A 22,393-nucleotide genomic window follows, 5' to 3' on the forward strand; every position below is an offset into this window, starting at 1 on the left:
CTCATCTAGAAGGATGCACAGGAAATTGTTAATTAATGTTGTCTCTGGGGAAGGAAAATGGGTGTGTGGGGAAAGTTAAGATTAACTTTGAATTCTGTTACTGTTTATAAAACATGTTTTATGAGGATTATATATTACTTCCTAATAGTAATAATGATTAAAAAAAAAAAAAAGACCCAACAAAGTATTGTGGTAGGCCAGAGCCAGAAGAGATTATTTCTATTTCACAAAGGGGACATTTGAACAGGATATGTCTTATTTTAACAAATGTTGATCAAATGCCCCCCATGTGCATTGTGCTGGGTGCTGGGGTTTCTGTGAATGCAGAGGGATGCGGGAGGATTAGCCAGTCCAGAGGGTACATAGCATGTTGATGCAGAAAAGAGAGCAACTTAACTGGGGAACTGCATATATTCTAGTTTGGCTAGAGAAGTAGGATGTAAGTGGAGAAGTCATGGAGGATGAGTCAGGAAAAAGTTGATTGGAGTCAAATTCTGAATGACCTAGAATGTTAGGCTAAGAATCTATAATTTATTCATTAAGGAATTAGGGGGTGATCAAAAGATTTTAATGAGGAGAGTGAAAGATCCAAGTAATAAATCTGGTGCCATGTGCAATAAACCTGTTATCAATAACCCAGCAATAGAAAGGGAAGAAGGGAAATTCCTGGATAGAGAAGGTTGCAAAGCCTCCTTGGTGACCTCATGCAGTAGAGAACATTCTTGGAGAAGCCACATTGTAATAACGTTTTGCTCTGTGTTTAAGTGAAAATGTCAATGAGAGATTCTCATGCCTGGGTAACTGCCTTTGAACTCTTACTACCAGGGAGGACTGCTGGAGTCAACATTTTAGATGGACTTTTGTGGAGACTGGACCTTGCTGAGACCCAGTGGCCTTGGTAGTTTAATAATGAGATTTATAAGGAACTTAAAATCTACCCTCTTTAATTGAGCTTAACTCAATTTGTTTTCATTTAAGTTCCCTTCCAGCTAAGGATATGAGTTGCCAGCTCACAAAAGGCAGATTGAATAAGAACAAAGTCAGGGATTAAATGTATTTTAATGGTAATGACACCTAGAGAAAACCTTTTCCTTCTATGCCTTTCTGAAACTCAGCCAGATATTTTCCAAGAATGATAATCAAGGATACCCATATGGGCCTGAATAAAATTCACTGACTACATTTTCCTGCATTTTATATATTTCTTATTTGCCTTAAAAATCAGAATAGAGAATTTCTCATTCTCTATTCCTTGGCATTTTAAGAAACTCATCATTATGATAGATTTTATTATTTTCTGTCTGTTTTTGTCTTTTTCTGTCCCTGATGTCTGCTGATTAAATGGTCTTTTTCTCATTACTCAGCCATAAAAAAAGAGTGAAATAATGCTATTTGCAGCAACATGGATGGACCTGGAGATTATCATACAAAGTGAAGGAAGTCAGACAGAGAAAGACAAATTTCATATAATATCACTTAAATGTGGAATCTAAGAAATGGTACAAATGAACTTATTTACAAAACAAAAACAGACTCACAGACTTAGAAAACAAACTTATGATTACCAAAGGGGAAAGGTGGGCAGAGAGGGATAAATTAGGAGGTTGGGATTAACAGATACACACTACAATATATAAAATAGATAATCAACAAGGACCTACTATATAGCACAGGGGAACTCTACTCAATACTCTGTAATTGCCTATATGGGAAAAGAACCTGAAAAACAACAGATATTTGTGTGTGTATAACTGAGTCACTTTGCTGTACACCTGAGACTAACACAACATTGTAAATCAGCTATATTCCAATATAAAATAAAAATTAAATTTAAAAAATAAAAAATAAAATTAAATAAATAAAAGGTCCTATTCTCTTTATGCCATTTTGAGAAGAGTTTTATTATTTTATTAGAAAGTTACTCTGGAAATTAAAAAATAAAACCCAACATTAAAAAAAAATCTCACCCACTCAAATTAAGTTGCTTTAAAGCATGTGGCTCTCAATTATTTTTTCCCCAACGGGTCAGCCTTTGAAAAGAACAAAAGGTTACTTATCCTGCCATAGGGCGAGCTATTTGGCTCTGGTTCCTGTTGAATTAATACCACTTTTCAGGGATAAGGCAGTATGAAAATGTGAGAAAAGTGTGTCAAGGGATAAGTGACATGGCACAGACGAAACCATTTAATTGAGTAGTCATAAAGGTGTTTAATTGCACCTGGGACATCTTTGTTTGCTATTAGCAAGGGTCCTTGTTGCATTTGAAGGGTTCTGATTTCCAGGATGAAGAGGTGGACAGTGTGTTAGTTAAAAGCCATGAAGTTTATTTATTTATTTTTATTTTAAAAAATTTTTAATTTTTTTTATTAGTTTCTGCTTTATAACAAAGTGAATCAGTCATACATATACATCTGTTCCCACATCCCTTCCCTCATGCATCTCCCTCCCTCCCACCCTCCCCATCCCACCCCTCCAGGCGGTCACAAAGCACCGAGCTGATCTCCCTGTGCTCTGCGAAAAGCCATGAAGTTTAAAAACCTTTTCCTGAGGGTTTCATTTGCTAACTGGAGAGTTCGGGTCGGGATTTGTTCTGCCTGCTCCTCTTATTATTTTTCCCCTTGTTTCTATTAGATTTTAATCAAATTAGGACAGGGATAACTTAAGGTTTTTCATTGGAAATTTTTGGTTATTTTAAATATATGTCCCTATCAGAGGTCAGTCCAACCTATGTGAAACTAGGTGCTCCAAGTTGAGCAGTCCATATAGAGCCCTCATATGCTGCCTGTTTTCTCAGCCTAGGAAAGTTCACAGTCCTCAGTTTGCTCAGTACCAAGACCCCTTTTGTCCAGCATCACATGGAAATGATCATGTGATCCCTCATCTTTCTTGGAAATAATTCAGAATGACTGAGGTTTCCAGGTGTTTGTGCAATACTCAAACTCCTTGGGCACACAGTGCTCCTTTACATTCCTTTTTGTGCCAGCATTTCACCCCCTCTATAGTTATTCCTTTCTCCCACAGTAATTCCCCTAATGTTAGTGTAGACTCCCTGTCCTGGACCTGGTGGTATTCCTGGTTAGTTTCTTCTCCATACTTTACACCTAGAAAGAAAAAAAAAATCTCTCTTGGCTCCTTAAGGATAAAGAAGAGAGCCCTCTTTGTTTTCGTTGTTGTTTGTTTTGTTTTTTGTTTTGAATTTCTGCTTTTTTGTAATAATGAAATAGTCCCTTCCTGCTTATACACATGGCCTTGATGAATGTACTTTGTGCGCATGTAACTTGATCCTGGAAACATAAAAACTTGTTCTCTAGTTTTCTCTACTGAGGAACAAAATTAGCTCTCAACACATTTTTTGGTAAGCGTCAGTACATGTTTAAAATTTATTGTCTTATCATCTGCTGATTCTAGGGAAACAAACAATGAAAACATTAGTAACATTTTGAATTATAGGACAAAATTATGGTTCTTTGTAATTCTTTTTTTTTAATTTTTTATTTATTTATTTATTTATTTTGGCTACCTTGGGTCTTCATTGCGGTGCACGAGCTTCTCATTGCGGTGGCTTCTTTTGTTGCGGAGCACGGGCTCTAGGCACGTGGGCTTCAGTAGTTGTGGCATGTAGGCACAATAGTTGTGGCTCATGGGCTCTAGAGCGCAGGCTCAGTAGTTGTGGCACGTGGGCTTAGTTGCTCCACGGCATGTGAGATCTTCCCGGACCAGGGATCGAACCCGTGTCCCCTGCATTGGCAGGCGGATCCTTAACTATTGCACCACCAGGGAAGTCCCTAGTTCTTTATAATTGCTCTAAATGAAATTTATAAAGACAGAAATAACTCTCAAAAGCCTAAACTATCTGGTTGGCTTGTCAGAACTCAGTTCAGTTCAGCTAACAATTATTGAGCACCCTTTAATGTGTAAATCACTGAGCTATAACTAATTTCAGCCGGTAATACAGAAAAAATGTAATGGATTTAAAAAGTTAAGGAGAAAATCCGATGAGGTTAAGTGCATCCTTAATTTCTACTCAGTCAAAATTGCAAACACCCTAAAATTCCATTTACTCAGATTCTTTTCATTTTCTCAACCTGAACTCTCATCAGATTAAAACATTTTTGAGAACTCAGACTAGATGTCATGCCAACAATTTCAGTTCAACTGTGTTAGAGATTCATAAGGGAGAATGGGTAGAGTGAAAGGAAAACAATGTATTAGAAGGTAGAACGGACATCATTTAAAAGAAGGAATGTAAACGCATAAAGGTAGATTTGACCTTCTCACTACAGCAAATAAAATATAACTAATAATAATTAATAAAATTATTGTTATTCCTACTTTTTTAGCAAATATTTGCTTACAGCCTGTTCTGGGCCTGACTCTTCTAGGCCCCTGGAATATATCACAGATGAAATATCTTGCTTACGTGGTGCTTACATTCTATTGGGAGGAGAGTAAGGCATTAAATGATAACCATACTACATATATAGCTTACCTAGAATGTTAAGGGTGGTAAGTACTGTAGAAAAAAAATCAAGCAGGACAAGAGGGAGCAGAAGTGGGGTTGTTACAGTTTGAAATAGGATGGTCAGAATAGATCCTACAGATGAGTGCCATCACTCTGGCTGCTGTGTTGAGAATAATATTCAGAGGGCAAGGCTGGAAGGAAGGAGACCTGTTAGGAATCTATTGCAGTAATCTAGGGAGAGGTGGAGGTGCCTTGGACCAGTGGCTGTAGTGAAGGTGGTGAGAAGTGGTCATATCCTGAATATATATATATATATATATATATATATACACATATATATATATATATATATATATTTTTTTTTTGCGGTACGCGGTCCTCTCACTGCTGTGACCTCGCCCGTCGCGGAGCACAGGCTCCGGATGCGCAGGCTCAGCGGCCACGGCTCACGGGCCCAGCCGCTCTGCGGCATGTGGGATCTTCCCGGACCGGGGCACGAACCCACGTCCCCTGCATTGGCAGGCAGACTCACAACCACTGCGCCACCAGGGAAGCCCCCTGAATATATTTTGAAGGTGGATGTAAGAGGATTTCCCGAGGCATTGGACATGAAGTGTGAGAAAGAGAGAAGCCAACGTGATGGAGGAGGAAGACAGAGGGTATGGGGCCTGCAAGCAGAAGGAGAGAGTGATCATCTGTACTGAGTGCTGCTGATTGCTCCAGAAAGATGAAGACTGAGAATCGATCATTGGTTTTAGTGGGGGCTGGGGGGTCGTTGATGAACTCGATTCATGGTGACCTTGATGAAACAGTAGTTTCAGTGGAATGGTAAGGGCATGATTGGTGTGGGTTCAGTTAAGGGAGAAGGAGGAGGGGACCTGGAGACCAGGAACATAGACAAATCTATTTGAGGAGTTTTGCCACAATGGACCTGTACCTGATGGGGTCAAGAGAGGGTTGTTTTTTGTTTTTTTAGTTTTAGATGGGCGAATTAATAGCATGGATCAGTACTAATGGGAATAGTCTTGGGTGGGGGAGAGGATAATACAGGAGAGAAAGGAGTAAAAGGTCCTGGAGTAGCTCCAAAGGGATGAGACCTGGTGAATGAGTGAAGGAAGGGATTGGCTTTAGGTCTGAGAGAGGCTGGCTCACCCATGCTAACAGGCTGGAGGCAGAGCCTTTTGATAGGTTACTAGACAGGGGAGTAGATGATCCCTAAGTGTCCTGGGGAAGCAAGGTCTCCACTGAGAGTAAGGATGGGAGGGGAGGCGTTGGGAGTTTGAGAAAGAAGGAGAGGGTGTGAAATTGCTGTCTAGAGGAGTGGGAGAGGGCAGTGTATTATGATTTCCAGGCAGCATTGGGGGCCTACTTGGCGGTCACGATGAGACTGGTCAGCAGTTACGGATTTCCTTCCAGCCACATTCAGCAGCATGTGTGCAGGTATGGGTGAGCAGAGAGTGGTGATGAAGAGCGCACAGCAGAATGAGAGGTGCCAGGGAGTGTTTGTAATAATTGATCGTGGAATTTACGATGGATAAGGATGAAAGGAAGGAGACCAAGGGGGCGAGGGACAGTGTAAAGCTGGCAGAATTGATGGCTTGGAGTTGCTGATGGACTCCAGGGATTGTTGGAGTTGAGACACTAGTGAGAATGAACTGAAAAGATAAGGAATGATGTTCAGAGATGGGGATGCATGAACTCAAGATCATGAGTTGTAGTTATTAGTCATGACAAGGTCAGGGTATAACCATGACAGTGAGTGGTTGAGGCAGGGCAGAAGACACATTTATTGGAGAAGAATTCAAGAAACAGAGAGGCCAGAAGGTTGGACGTTTCACCAGTATGTGTATTGAAATTACGAAGAATTAGGGGTCACACTGGAAAGAGCAACAGTGGGGAAGGAACTAAAACCTTTGAGAAATGATGAGGAATGACAGAGGTAAGTAGATGACTGTAATAGTGGGGACTGTCTGATGCCATGAGAGTTTAAGCTGGAACATTTCAGGGACAAAGAGAGTGGAAAATGATCTGGAAGTAGCAGCGAAGAGCAAGGAACTAGTGGTCCAAGGTCTGTAAGAGCAAGCAGTGCTGTCACTTGGGAGGGCTGTGGGGAAAGCAGAGTTCTGGGTTAGGGTGGAGGTTCAATTAGAGCAGAAAGGTGAAGAGGGTAGTGGGCACATAAGGGAATTTTGCTGATGGTCTGTTATGGATTTCAGCATCAGTGAAGGGTTTCAGGAGTTAAGGAGAGGTGGGAGATGAGAAAAATTGGGGGATGTGCAGAGTCTTTTGGAAATTAGAGCGAGAATGGAGGGGGACCTGAGAGTGTGTGAACTGTGTGTGTCTGTGTGTGTGTTGACGGGATGTAAGCAGGGACACAGGCACAGTGAGATGAGATCTGGTGAGCCCGCGGTAGGTGGTGGGGACAAGGCTGTGAGCATTAGGTCCAGGGAAGAGTGAGTGTCTGGATTGCTCTCACCCCTGTCCAGTAGGATGAGGAGATCTGGGGAAATGGAAAGACAGTCCCGAGTGCAGGGTAACCCCTGACCTCAGGGTTGAGGGTGTCTGCTGGAGCCGAGGGGCTAGAGATGAGGGGAAGAATGGTGTCGGGATGGAGCTCTCTCCAGCCCTGGGGAGGAAGGGAGGATCCACACCAAGTGTTCCGATCTTTCCCTGGACTCCTGCCTGGTTAGTAAGAGTGAGAGCTGGCACTTCTCCCGTGTTTCCTTGGTGCCAGGGTCTGTTCACTCTGAGTGAACCACTAACAGTCTCTAGCGGTGAGTACTTCTCACCTTATTCCACGAGGAACCTGCCCCATGTCACACAGCTACTCAGTTAACAGAGGCAGCATTTGAACTCAGGTCTCTCTGACTCTAATTGCAGCAGATTTACAGTTAATTCAGTGACAATATATTCTTCATGATAAATATCAAGACTAAACTGCTGCAACTTTATGAGCCCTTTAAAATGTATTCAGATGTTCTGGGTTTATCTGAAGTACCGTGTGGTGTTGGCTTAGACTGCAAGTCCATTTGGATTAGAACCCCCTCTTTTTTTTTTTTCACAGGTCCTTGTACAGCACTGTCAAGGTCATGTAGGGGCTAATTCTTTTGTCGGTAAAATATTAAAAACCGTTGTCTCTTGCAGTTAAACGGTGGCTTTGAAAAATATCTCATTTCAACGTGCTATATTTCCAAAACACTTCTTGGACAAACACCTGAAATTTAAACTAAGTCCTAGAACATTTATAAGCTTGTGAGATACACACACATACCCAGAGTGACAGACCTTTGAAACGTTGATTTGTTCAAATGGTTTCTGAGGCTTCTCGTTTCCTAACTGCTATTGTCCTTTTTAAATAGCTGAACAGGAAGACACTCAGAAGAAAACCTTCACATGCTGGATAAACTCACAGTTGGCAAAGGTGAGGAAAAAGAGAGCAAATCAAGCTATAAATATATATTTAAGTGATTCCTCCTGTTCCCTCAGTTTTGGTCCCCAAAATGGCACTGGTGACATGTAAAAGGTTGAAAAAATGTGAATGTCACCTTGATCTTGTTTTGATATATCTGTTATTCTTTCCCAACACGAAAAGGGGGCATTTTTGTTAAGGATATGGGAGACAGTGCTAGAAAATATTTAAAGCAGTAACATCTCTTTTATCAAATGAAATTGTAACAAGAAGTCATATATGTTGAGTGTTATGTTAGACACTGTTGTAAGTACTTTAAATGTACTGACCACTCGTTATGTTTCAGTGACTTCACAACATCCTATGAGACAGATAGTATTGTTCGTGTTTAAATAACAAGGAAACTAAGGTACAGAGACGTTGTGTGACTTCTCCAAGGTCCCACAGCTTACAAGTGATAGTGCTGGGATGCAAACCCAGGCAGTCTGGACCCAGAGGCCTTGATCTTAATCTCTGTGCTATCCTGGCCTTCAGTGATCCAGGTGCCTGGAATAACCTAGAAACAAAATGAATGAGCCTCTTCACCCAGGCTGCCCATCCCAGCACAGTGCTCGTCATTCTAAAAAGAGGAAATTCATAAACAGGTTACTCCAGAAATGTAATCTCCCCAAATGGGTCACTATTGGCTGATTCTGAGCATCTTGAATGCCACTTCACTGCACAAGTTTTAAGCTCTCAGTGAAAGCTGAAAGAGTGTTGTGTTACTGGAAATTTGCTGTGAGATAAGTTCACTACTTTCCTTATCATGTTTTGATGTGGAACTTTGTGTGTTTTCTACATTCTGTTAATTAAGAAGAAAATCACTACTGAATCTTAGCTTTTGCAAAGATGCAAAAGCACATTTATGAGATTCTTAAAAGTTATCGTGTTTTTGGAGCAAAGTTTCAATGATTACTTTTCTTGTGACCTTTTGTAGCACACCCCTCCCTCAGTTGTATCAGACCTATTCGCAGACATTAAAAAGGGGCATGTCCTCCTGGACCTGCTGGAAGTACTCTCGGGACAACAGTTGGTAAGCTTTTAAAACAACATTAAGAAATTTTGTGGATTAAAAAAAAAATCACATTTCTGTGTAATATATTTTGCTTGAATTTCATAGCCTCGAGATAAAGGATCTAATACATTCCAGTGTAGAATCAATATAGAACATGCCCTGAGATTCCTAAAAAACCGATCAGTGAGTATGAAATTCACATGAAAATTCATTGGGGAGATAAATGCTGTGAAATATTTTCTCCTTTTAACATGCATTTCTTTTTTTTCCAGATCAAGCTAATAAATATTCACGTTACCGATATTATAGATGGAAACCCATCCATTATTCTTGGCCTAATTTGGACAATTATACTGCACTTTCATGTAAGTAGTTTGATGATATGAAAAGTATTCCTGTTCTAATTACCACAGTATGAAATAAGTGTAATGCAATAAGTGTGACTTGATGCTAGAGCTTCTTCCAGAAATAGGACCCTCTGGAAGTCTTGTCAGGTGGAAAATATATAGCAGACCCTTTGCCACTTATGTTATTCTTCAACTGAAAATTGAATGCTGAATTATCATGATATCCTGAAATATCCATGGTATCAGCACCAGTCTGAATAGAACTTGCCATGGTAAATTTTTGCTTATTATTGTTTATTTACCCTGTCAGAAGAGAGAATAGGAAGCTTCTGGAGTAAATTCTTGAAAATTAACCCATTAAACTTGGTTAAATCTCCCTATTTTTGAGGTCCCTTGTCTATTCTAATAATCCTGCAACATCTAGTTCTGTCCCAAGACTGACTCATAGCTTTCATTTCATTCCACAAATATTTTTGGGCACCTACTTTATGCTAACTTTTGTGCTAGGACAGTAAGAAGATAACAGGGGGCACTTCCCTGGTGGCACAGTGGTTAAGTATCCACTTGCCAATGTAGGGGACACGGGTTCAATTCCTGGTCCGGAAGATCCCACATGCCATGGAGCAACTAAGCCTGTGCACCACAACTACTGAGCCTGTGCTCTAGAGCCTGTGCGCTGTAACTGCTGAGCCCCACATGCTGCAACTAATGAAGCCTTCACACTCTGGGCCCCGTGTGCCACAACTACTGAGCCCGTGTGCTGAAACTACTGAAGCCCACACACCTAGAGCCCATGCTCTGCAACAAGAGAAGCCACTGAAGAGAGAAGCCCGTGCACTGCAACGAAGAGTAGCCCTTGCTCACTGCAACTAGAGAAAGCCCTCACGCAGCAATGAAGACCCAACACAGCCAAAAAAGAAAGAAAGAAAGAAAGAAAATAACAGAATAAGTAGGTTATAGTCCTGACTTCATGACACTTACGACTGATAAATACATTCTTTCAGGCCTGGGACTTTGAATTAGTGCATGTTTTCTGTAGCTACTTAAAAAGTTACATGTTCAGGGGCTTCCCTGGTGGCGCAGTGGTTGAGAGTCCGCCTGCTGATGCAGGGGACACGGGTTTGTGCCCCGGTCCAGGAAGATCCCACATACCGCAGAGCGGCTGGGCCCGTGAGCCATGGCCGCTGAGCCTGTGTGTCCGGAGCCTGTGCTCCGCAACGGGAGAGGCCACAACAGTGAGAGGCCCGCGTACCACACACACACAAAAAAGTTACATGTTCATTATCTCCATAATTACTTTAAAAATAACTTTAAAAATTATATGGGAAACAAATGCTTGTTTTAGGAAAGCTAGAAAATAACATAACTAATTTATATAAAATTTCAAACATACAAAATGAGACTATATCATTCCTGGATACCTATATTTGTAGTGATAGTAGAATAATATATGTGAGGATGATGAAAACTAAATTTAGGATTTTGGTTTTCTTCCTTTGGGAAAGGAAGGAAATGGAATCGAAGGGGGAAAGACAGAAGGCTCAAAGTGTATTTGTGTTTTATTTCTTTAAAAAGTTATGAACCAAATGTGGTAAAATGTTAAAATTTGATAATTCATAGGCATTTTTAATATTTTTCCATACTTTTTAGGACATTTGAAATATAATTTGAAATTTCAATATAGATAACTAAAAGAAAATAAAGTCATCTGTAATTCTGCCACTCACAGATAACCACTTCAATTAATTTGCTGTACAGTCTTTATGACATATACAGTGGGAATTAATATATATATTCATGCATGTATGGTCTTAAACAAAATGGGGTCATGCTATCCATTACTGTTTTCAAGTAATTCTAATTTAAATCTTTCTGAATTTATATGTATTTTAATGGAAGTATGATGTTCTGTTGTAAAGCACTGTTGTTTCATTAAGGGACAGTCAGAATGCTCACAGTTATTTATGACTGTAAGCAATTCCAAAAAGACTACCCTTAAGATAAAACTTTTGCATATAATCTTAATTATATCCATGGGCCAAATTCCTAGAAACGGCATTCTTGGGCCATAAGGTTTGCAAAATTGTAGCTTTTTAAAGTTTTGTTTTGGGCTTCCCTGGTGGTGCAGTGGTTAAGAATCCGCCTGCCAGTGCAGGGGACACGTGTTCGAGCCCTGGTCCTGGAAGATCCCACATGCCGCGGAGCAACTAAGTCCATTCGCCACAACTACTGAGCCTGCGCTCTAGAGCCCGCGAGCCACAACTACTGAACCCGCATGTGACAACTACTGAAGCCCACGTGCCTAGAGCCCGTGCTCCACAACAAGAGAAGCCACTGCAATGAGAAGCCTGTGCGCCTAAACGAAGAGTAGCCCCCTGCTCGCCGCAACTAGAGAAAGCCCACACACAGCAACGAAGACCCAACACAGCCAAAGATTAAAAAAAAAAGAATCAATTTAAAGTTTTGTTTTAATATTGTAAATAAACCTTTGTTAAAAGTATACGACACACAGAGCAAACTGCACAAATCTTAAATGTAGAGCTTGATGAATTTTTGTAAATTAAACACATCCACGTAACCACCATTTAACTGAAGATAAGATGATAGAATATTGCCAGCATCCCAGAGCCCTCAGGTCTTTCTCCCAGTCACTGCCCTCCTTCCCTAAAGATAACCGCTACTTTGATCTTTATCATTGGTTAGTTTAGCATTTTAAACTCCATATAAACAGAATTATAACTGAATTATTTTGCATACACTGTATAATCTTTTCTACCTGACTTATTTCACTTAACATCATGTCTGTGAGATTCATCCTCGAGGCAGGTATCAGTGGGTCTTGCCTTTTTATTGCTGTATATGAATATACCATTGCATGAATATACCAGAACTTATTTACCATTCTACTGTTGACGGGCATTTCTTTTACTGCCAGTTTTAAGCTATTACAAATAAAGCCGCTAAAAACATTCTTGTATATGCCCTTTGGTGGTACAAGCCCTTATTTCTGTTGCATATTTATCTAGGACTGGACCTGCTGGGCTGCAGGGCATGTGATCTTCAGCTTTTGTAGATACTGCCAAACAGTTTTTCAAACTTGTTCTGATTTACACTGTTACCAGAGTTTGAGAGTTGCTTGCTCCAATCCTTGCTAATACTTGGCATTAAAAACTTTTATTTTAGCTATGCTGTTGTGTGTAATGATTTATAGAGGTTTTAAAATGTATTCTGGATACAAGTCCTTTGTTGGGTATATATAAATTGCAAATATCTTCTCTGACTCTGTGGCTTGCTTTCTCAAATCTTTAGTGAACAGACGTTCATAATTTTAATGTAGTTCACATTTATCAGCTTCTTTTTTTTTTTTGGTGGCTTGTTCTTTTTCTGTCCTTTAAAGAACTCTTTCCCTTTGCCAGTACCATGGAGATATTCTCTTACGTTATTTTCTAGAATAGTTCTGCCCAATAGGACTTTCTGCAATGATGGAAGTGTTCTGTACCTGCACTGGACAGAACAGTAGCCACTAGCCACTTGTAGCTATTGAACACTTGACATGTGACTAGTATGACTGAGAAACTAAATTTTAAATTTTATTTAATTTAAATTTAAATAGCCACATGTGGCTAGTGGCCATCATATTGGACAGCACATTTCTAAAAGCTTAATCATTTCACAGTTTACTTTTAGCTCTACAATCTTTCAAGAATGAATTGATTTGTTTGAGTATGTTATGTTAAGGCAATTAAGATTTTGTTTTCCATACGGCTATCCAGTTGACCCAACACTAATTATTGAAGAGACCATCATTTTCCTACTGCACTGTAGTATCACCTTTATAAATCAAGTAATATAGGTATGGCTCCATTTTCAGATTGTCTATTCTGTCCCATTATTTATCCTTGTACCAATACTATACTACATTAATTTCTGTAGCTGTACAGTCAGTCTTGATATCTGAGAGTGTGGTTGTCCAACTCATTCTTCAAGATTATCTTGGCTTTTTTGCTCTTTGTATTTCCGTATATATATTTTTTGAGATGTAATTGACATATACCATTGTGTAAGCTTAAGGTATATAACATGTTGATTTGATAGTCATACAAATTTTATAAGTAATGTTAATTTACACACATGCAACTGCTGGAATTTTAATGAGGATTGATTGAATGTATAGAATCATTTGGAAAAAGCTGACATCTTTTAAATAATGCATCTTTTAACCCATGAATATAACATTTTCATTTTTGTTCTGTTCAAAATACTTTCAAATTTTCATTATGATTTCTCATTTGACCCATGGGTTCTATCACAATCTATGGCTTAATTTCCAAATATTTGGAGGTTTGTTGTATCTTCACTAGTACTGATTTCTAGCTTAATTTCAGTGTGGTTGGAAAATATAATCTGAATTATTTCAGTCCTTCAAAATTGCTGTGGCTTGCTTTATGGCTCAGCATGGTCAATTTTGGTAAATATTCTATATGCACTGGGAAAGAATGTTGATTCTGCCATTTTAGGTGCAATGGGGTATGCCAACCAGATCAAATTTGTTCATTGTATTGGTCACACCTACTATTATTGGTTATCTGGTGAGTCTGTCAATCATTGAAAGAAGTGTACATCTTTCAGTAATACTTCTATTATGTTTCTGGATTTATCTTTTTGTTTTGTTTTTGTTTTGTTTTGTTTTTTGCTTGCGATACGTGGGCCTCTCACTGTTGTGGCCTCTCCCGTTGCGGAGCACAGGCTCCGGACATGCAGGCTCAGCAGCCATGGCTCATGGGCCTAGCTGCTTCGTGGCATGTGAGATCTTCCTGGACCGGGGCACGAACCCGTGTCCCCTGCATCAGCAGGCAGACTCTCAACCATTGTGCCACCAGGGAAGCCCTGGATTTATCTTTTAATGTTTTCTGTAGGTATTATCATACTGCCCTCCAAAAAAATCCAAACCAATTTACGTGTTTCCAGTTTCTGGTAGTCACACCATCACTGACTGTTACCTTTAAAAAATTTTTGCCTGTGTTATGTATGAGAAAACTGTTCTCTTGCTGTATATATTTAGATTTCTGAAATGACTAGTGAAGTTATTTTTCATATACTTAAGGGCAGTTTTTTCTTGCTTGGGATTTACCTCTTCATGTTTGACTATTTTTTCCTGTATATATATTTGTTAATGGTTTACAATCAAGGATGCCTTTTAATTGACCCAGTCTCTCCAGAGAGATTCTCGACTAGCAGTTCAGTTTGGCTCAGTTCAGTTTAGATGGACAGAGGTGGAGCACCAGTGAAGTGCTCTATAAGCATGCTGCAGGGGGTGAATAGATGCCTGCCCTTGATGTGGAACGCCACATGCTTGGGTGAGAGCAAGTCCCAAAAGCCAGTGTGTAGCCCCAGATGGCAAATGCTGTTATTCAAAGGTTTGTCCAGTGCTCATTTCACCATGAGTAAATTGTCACTGTTACACGATAATTTTTAAGTCTTGTTCTGGCTGAAGGTTTTGCCTCAATGCTGCTAACCTATGATTCCATACACGTTAACGATTATTATGTCTTCCTTAGATTGAGGAGCTTGCCCGGACTCTTTCTTGCAATTACAATCAACCTTCCCTGGACAGTGTGAGTGTGGTCGACTCATCTCCTACCTCAAGTCCTCCAGCTAAGAAATGCTCCAAAGTCCAAGAAAGATGGCAGATGTCTGCAAAGAAGGCTCTTCTCCAGTGGGCTCAGGAGCAATGTGCCATGTAAGTAGTTTGCTCCACCAGAGGAGACACACAGGGCAGCTGTACCCACCAACACAACCTTACCAACCTCCAGGTCTGAAAATCAGGCCAAATAGGAATAACACCCACCTGAACACTTCCCTCTCATAAAAAGAAAATGCTCACTCTCCCCCTTCCTCTCACACTGAATCTTCCATATGTGGACCTCTGTGAGCTCAGCCACACTTGGTTTTGAAGACCAGAAGGTGGTATCATCTGGGTAACTTACCTCACTCCCACACCCAATGTATAGGTGGCCTATTACTGTGTACAAATTAAGTAGTCTTTAAATATCTTTTTTCTTTAGGCACAATTCCCCTATGCATCTGGAAGGTGGATTTAGATTCAAAAAGTTTTGCCATACTAGAAGCTCTTTAAAAGTCGGGACTCTATCTTAGTTGACTGTGTATTCCCTTAATTTTAGCCTAATATGTGTTCTTGGTAGGTGCTCCATAAATGTGTTGAGTGGATGAATGAAAAATGAGTGAATAAGTAGCCAACTCATAAAATTATCCCTTGGAACTCTGTAGGGCTGCATGAAAGACCATGGTCCCCATTGTTTAGAAACTCGTAGCTCAATTAGGAAACAAAGAAACAAGAGAGTAGGTGTTTTAAAAAAAGGAGATGATAAAGGGAAGTTAATGCTTATAATTTCTTTTTTTTTTTTAGTTTTTTTTATTATTAATTGTTATTGGAGTATGGTTGCTTTTCAGTGTTGTGTTAGCCTCCAATGCACAGCAAAATGAATCAGCCATACACATGTAGTTATGCCCTCCCTTTTGGACTTCCCTCCCATTTAGGTTACCACAGTGCACTAGGTAGAGTTCCCTGTGCTATACAGTATGTTCCCATCAGTTGTCTATTTTATACATAGTGTCAATAATGTATATGTGTCAATCCCAGTCTCCCAATTCCTCCCACTATAATTTCTTTTTTACATAGGAAAATGTTTTCTGCTCTTGGGATACATTTACTTTTTCAATTTAGCCAACTGCTTGGATGGAGTTTAGGAAAATAAGGAATTAGGATGCAGGAGATCCACCACAAAAAGACCTATAGAGTTCAAAAGGCATTCTTTGTCACATCATAGCATTGTCCAGATAAACAGAGGCATAAAAATGTTGCTAAGCCCTCTCAAATGTTGGCCTTCTGAGTAACTGCTTCCTAATGAAAGGCTAAGATGTTAATTTCTGCCTTAACTTTCTGTAGTTGTCATTCATCCTCTGTATTCTGTGAGGGGGCACAAATATACATGCATATCTTACAGGTTTTAAGTATATTAAATGAACTTTTTCTTGAATTTCCTGGAGATAATTTTACTTCAGTTTCCTAAATTTTTAAAATCCAAAATATAGCATGTGTGAAGAGCATTATTACACCATATTCAGATTTGTTTCACTTATGCTTAAATACGCTTCAAACCCTTTCAAAGTCCATATATTTTACCAAGGTTTACCTTTTCCCCATGTCCGTCCTTATTTTTCAACTATAGAGCTTATGCTAAACGTACTAAGATGTAGTAGGTAATTCTTAAGTATTTCGTCAGGAGTTTATTCTAGTTTTGGCTGTCATTGGTGGTATTACTGGGTGACTTTTGTTTGAATATTCTGTGATTCTCTAGGGCTCAGATGTAAGGCTATGTTGTAAGAAATATGTGGTATTTTTTTTTATTTCTGAAGGAGATGAATTGGGCCCCCATTTGTGATGTCTGCATGAGCCTAGACCCTGCCAGTCACTCTGGAGCCAGCCCCGCCCTCTCCAAGGCCCGGTAGCAGCACGTTCTGTATGGCACTTGTTTTGGCCCCTCAGGGCAGAGCTGAGTTCCCAGCCTGGTGCTGTATGGAGCGTGGTGCCTGCTGGTCGACCCTGAGCCGGCTCTGGCCCCCTTAGCGCTCTGGTGGGTCCGGCCCCGCTCTCAGCCCCACCGCCACCCCCCGTAGCCATCAATTTAGTTGAGTACTTACACGCGCACGCTGAAGCTGGAATACCAGGTTTTGAATTCTGGCTCCCAGCACTTTCTAACTGGTAGCCTTAGACACTTAATCTCGTGTGTTCAAGTTTCCTTAATCATAAAACGTGGACAATACTAACACTTCATAGGGTTATTATGTGCATTACAAGAATTGTGTTTTTTTAAAAAAAACATTTGCAACAGTTTCTGGACACAACGGGCACCATATGTGTGTTTGTTAAACGACCTGAAAATCACTGCCTACTATGTAGTTTGTCATAATCATAGTTTAGGCATTTTTCCTAAGGGATCCAGGAAAGCCCAGGTCATCTGAAGCAGATTATTTCTTGAGTAGCTTTTATCATGTATACTTTTGATGTATACTTAAATTAGTCCATTGAATTTCCTTGTGTTTTTATGGGATATTAAAGGAAACTATAGTTGTTCTTGAATATTTCCCACACTTTGTAGGCAACTGTATGCTTTTACAAAATCTTCAGTGATCTCTTATTGAACACAAATTGAGTGGTTTGAGATATATATGTTAAGCACCTTTTTATGTCAGGCACTGTTTGCAGGGTGGGTGAGTCTAACATGATGGGCAAGAAAGAAAGGGCCCCTTTTCTCAAGGGGCTTGCACCTTAGTGGGAAAGGCACATGAATAAATATGATAATTATAGTTGGCCATAAAGTTAGGAAGGACTTATGATATGGTTGAGAATGTCAAGGATAAGGAAGAGGGTGCCCTTATCGTAGGTGGTCATGGAGTGCCTTTCTTTTTTTAAAAATTTTTATTGAAATATAGTTGATTTACAATGTTGTGTTAGTTTCAGATGTACAGCAAAGTAATTCAGTTATACATATATATATAAATATGTATATTCTTTTTTTACATTCTCTTCCATTATAGGTTATTACAAGATATTGAGCATATGGTTCCCTGTGCTATACAGTAGGTCCTTGTTGGTTATCTATTTAACATATAGTAGTGTGTACGTCTTTCTGAGGAGGAGACCTTTGAGCTGAGACCTGAAGGAGAAGGCTTTAGGTGTATGAATCTCTGGGAGAAAGAGTGTCCAGGCAGAAGGATTAAAAAGGCTGTGGAGAAGAAGAAATGAAGCCAATGTTACTGCATGTTGGAAGGTGGAGATATTGAATAATGTCCTCTGAACTGAGAAGGAACTTTAAGGCTGAAGAATGAAACAGGCAACTCCATAAAGTGCAGTTATGAAATTTATTGTGGGTAACTTATAGGCAGGATCAGGCAGACAAGGATCCAGAGGCATTCAGAGCTGCACTCACTCCATGCCCTCAAAAGGGATACAGGGAGATTTAAAGGGGCCAAAGCTAAAACAGAATCTGACTATGAAGGGAGAAGTATGTCTGCACCAACAGGAACCAGGGGTTTTTCCTCTCCCTGGGGTCTCATGACCATTAACCATCTGTGTCAGCAAAAGGCATTCTTGCAGTTTTCATATCAGATGGGGAACTTATCTGGCTTGGGCACATTCCTTGTGAGCAGGCTAAAGCTTGGTCATGCAGAGAGAACAGGGGGGTAGGACTGCGGGCCTAAGATGGAGCTGACAAAATGGAGTCAGTATGGTCTAGCCACATACTGCAACATTGTAAGAGAGGAGAGATGTAAAGGTGGGAGAGGTAAGCAGGAAACAAAGCTTGTCTGGCCTTGTGGGCCAGACTGTGAGATGTTATTCTAAATATAATGACACGCTATGATGGGTTTTCTTTAAATAACTTTTTTATTGTGATAAAATATACATAACAAAATTTTTTACCACTTTAACAGTTTTTAAGAGTACAGTTCAGTGACATTAAGTACATTCACAGTTGTGTAACCATACCTGCTATCTGTCTGCAGAACTTTTTTCATCTTGCAAAACTGAAACTCTGTATCTAACACCTCCCCTCCCTATTCCTCCCTCCCCTCAGCCTTCCCCTGGCCACCAGAGGTCTACTTTCTTTATCAGTGAATTTCACTCTGTTTGGTACCTTAAGAGAGTGTAATCATATAACATTTGTCCATTTGTGACTGGCTTATTTCATTCAGCATAATAATAAAATAGTTTCATCCATGTTGTAGCATATCTCAGAATTTCCTTACTTTTTAGGGCTGAATGATATTTTATTGTATGAACACACCACATTTTGTTTATGCATTCATTCCTGATGACCGGTTCTAAGCAGAGTAGTGACAAGGTCTATCTATTCAATGAGCTATTGGCCACTGACTTGGCACAATGTATCATTTAATTGTTTCCAGTGAGAAATAAAATTAGTCCCTCTAGTGAAAGGAATTTAACAATTAGTAGAGGCCCAGCTTAGTCTTGAGCCAACGGATTGCTGAATGAAGAGCATTAAACTCGAGTGAGAATTGTCACGTGAAGGGCTTGTAAGACAGATTTCAGGCGCATTTCCAGAGTGTGATTCATTGGACCTGGGGTTGGGCCTGAGAATTTGCATTTCGAGCACGTACAGCCACGTGACGCTGCTGCTGCCGGGGCCATGCTTTGAGAAGCAGTGCTCTGGAGCGTCGCGAGCCTCATCACACTTGGCATTTTACTTTAATTTGACCCCATGGTTCAAATAAAATATATTCCTAGAAGGATTGATTTGATTTATGTGATTGGCAGAAATTAGTTTTAATTCCTGATGAATAGAGTGGAGGTGCTCTGATATAGTCTTTTAGATAGTGTTTATCGTGTTTTTATTCTTTTGTCATAGGTTTGAGTCTGTCAGTGTGACAGATTTTAAGGCAAGCTGGAGAAATGGGATGGCTTTTTTGGCTGTCATTCATGCCTTGCGACCAGACCTGATCGACATGAAGAGTGTGAAGCATAGATCCAACAGAGACAATCTGAAAGAGGCCTTCAGAATTGCAGAACGAGAATTAAAAATCCCCAAAATGCTGGAACCAGAAGGTAAAAGAAGCTTCTTTCTTTGTAAAACAATGTCCAGTGTGAAGTGGATTTGAAAACAGTACCCACATATGAGCAAACATAACAGCATTATATTTTAGTCCTGAAGGGTTTAACTTTAAACTCTTTATTAAGTTTCATGAAATTAAGAATTCCTGCCAGTTAGTTAACCTCAGTAATTGCAGGGAGGATGTCACAGCTGAAACCAAACAATGCTGTTTTGGGGAATAATTTTGAGTCTTTGTCTTAATTTTCTTTTATTGTGTTCTATATTTCGTCCTCCTTGATTCTATTATTCTTTTCTAAAATATCTCAAGTAAGATATTTCTTTGAGTGGGTTATCTATGTCCCCTTTCCTATTCCCTCCCCCTAGTTAAAGCTGAGCCTCTATGAGGACAGAAACTGCTTTTTCTGTTTTTTCTCTCTCTATGGCTGGCTCAGCTTTGCCATTGAATGTGCTAAATCAGTTTTGTTGGATTGTTAGGGACTTCCCTGGTGGTCCAGTGGTTAAGACTGTGCGCTTCCAATGGGTGCAGTTTTGATCCCTTCTCAGGGAACTAAGATCCCGTGTGCTGCACGCCGCATGCCGCACGAAGCGGCCAAAATAATAATAATAATTTTGTTGGATTGTTAACAACATAAGCGAAATCCTAAATACTGTCTATATTCAAAGAGATAATTATCAGGTTATACTTTAACTTCATAAAATTAAGATTTAAATAATTCAATTCTTCTGGAAAAGAACTTTACTTTGGATTGTGTTGTTTCGTAATTTGCCCAAAGCTTGCTAAAAAAAAAACAACCCAGTAAGGTCATAAAAAAGGCATGTAGGGTTAGTGAAAGTTATAATGAACTAACAGGTCAAGAGATACAAATTCTAGTCTCAGCTCTACAACAGGGGTGTGTAGGTCAATGTTTAATGTTAGGCTCTCTGAAACAGTGTGTGTGTGTACATATACATGTCTATTATAAATTTTACAAACATAAATGATGTGTAGCACACAGTTTACAAATAATAATAAAATATATGATGTACTTTATTATAACTTCCATATAGCCCCCAAATGCTTTTGTTGATTTTTGCCAAACTCTTGTATCAATCTGTAGCCAACTTAAGGTGCAGTTGCTGAACCAGTGCAGTTCTGACATACGTGTTGGTGGATAACTTCCTTTGCATTAATGAGTAAGTGCAACAGCAAAGAGGTATGTCAGATCTGCACTTGTTCTTCAGTGATGTGAATGACTTCTTTGCTGGGAGAATACTGGAAGAATTCGATTTTTGTTCCATTCACAATTTGACAGCTATAGACAGGACATGCTTTTAAGATTAACCTGCATTGTTAACAATATCTCCATCCTTTTCTTGGCACTCAACAAAACAGCAAATCAAGCCCTCATCTGCTGATTTTCTGTGGTATAAATCTTGCCACCAATGTGAAGTCACTGAATACATTGGGAAAAGATGCACAGTAGCACACCATTATAATTTCTGTCATACAGATACAATAGACATAACCTTAGAGGTGTGGATATTAGTAAAATGCAGTGAAATGCTTGGGAAGTGATGTGTTTTAAGTATTTATTACCTTTGGTTTAATATAATGTATGTAATTATGCATTTATAGAATTTAAATTTTAATGCTGACTAAAATTTTCAGCAGTTTCATAAGTCAATTGTTAAACAATCAGCTCTCAAGCTGCTGTGAGCACACCACTGACTGAGTGACTGTGGCTTTGTCACTTAACCTTTCTGGTTTTAAATGCTGTATTGAAATATAATTCACATACCATACAGTTTACCCATTTAACTGTACAATTGAATGGTTTTTAGTATATTCACAAAATTTTGCAACCATCATCATAATCAAATTTAGAACATTTTCATCACCCCCCAGAATAAACCCCGAGCCCATTAGCAGTCCCTCCCCATTTCCCCCATCCCCCATCCCCCCACACAGCCCTAGGCAATCTACTTTCTGTCTCTATAGATTTGCCAATTCTGGAGATTTAACATGAACGGAATCATACAATATGTGGTCTTTTGTGACTGGCTTATTTTTTTTTTAATTTATTTTATAAATTTATTTATTTACCTTTGGCTGCGTTGGGTCTTTGTTGCTGCATGCGGGCTTTCTCTAGTTGCATGAGCGGGGGCTGCTCTGCGTTGCGGTGCACAGGCATCCCACTGCGGTTGCTTCTCTTTGTTCCAGAGCACAGGATCTAGGCATGCGGGCTTCAGTAGTTGTGGCACGCGGGCTCAGTAGTTGTGGCACATGGGCTTAGTTGTTCCGCAGCATGTGGGATCTTCCCAGACCAGGGTTCGATCCCATGCTCCCTACAATGGCAGGTGGATTCTTAACCACTGCGCCACCAGCGAAGTCCCTGGCTTCTTTAAATTAGCAGAATGTTCAAAGTTCATCCATGTTGCAGCACTTATTGTTAAAAATAATGACAAAAATTTTTTATTTTTAGACATACT

General features: G+C 39.7%; 1 protein-coding gene across 11 annotated transcripts in view; it reads left to right on the forward strand.

Moving 5' to 3' along the window:
* SYNE2 (spectrin repeat containing nuclear envelope protein 2) overlaps window positions 1-22,393 on the forward strand; it is a 351,205-nt gene that overhangs the window by 77,234 nt on the left and 251,578 nt on the right. For all 11 annotated transcript variants that reach the window (XM_081228103.1, XM_081228110.1, XM_081228112.1 and 8 more), the window contains exons 3-8: window positions 7,822-7,883; window positions 8,848-8,943; window positions 9,031-9,108; window positions 9,198-9,290; window positions 14,831-15,012; window positions 19,721-19,917. In XM_081228103.1, the coding sequence (XP_081084229.1) occupies window positions 7,822-7,883; window positions 8,848-8,943; window positions 9,031-9,108; window positions 9,198-9,290; window positions 14,831-15,012; window positions 19,721-19,917 (708 nt within the window). The remainder of the gene's footprint in view (window positions 1-7,821; window positions 7,884-8,847; window positions 8,944-9,030; window positions 9,109-9,197; window positions 9,291-14,830; window positions 15,013-19,720; window positions 19,918-22,393) is intronic.

The sequence above is a fragment of the Mesoplodon bidens genome, assembly GCF_964165515.1.
Source record: "Mesoplodon bidens genome assembly, chromosome: 3".
NCBI classification, from domain to species: Eukaryota; Metazoa; Chordata; class Mammalia; order Artiodactyla; family Ziphiidae; genus Mesoplodon; species Mesoplodon bidens.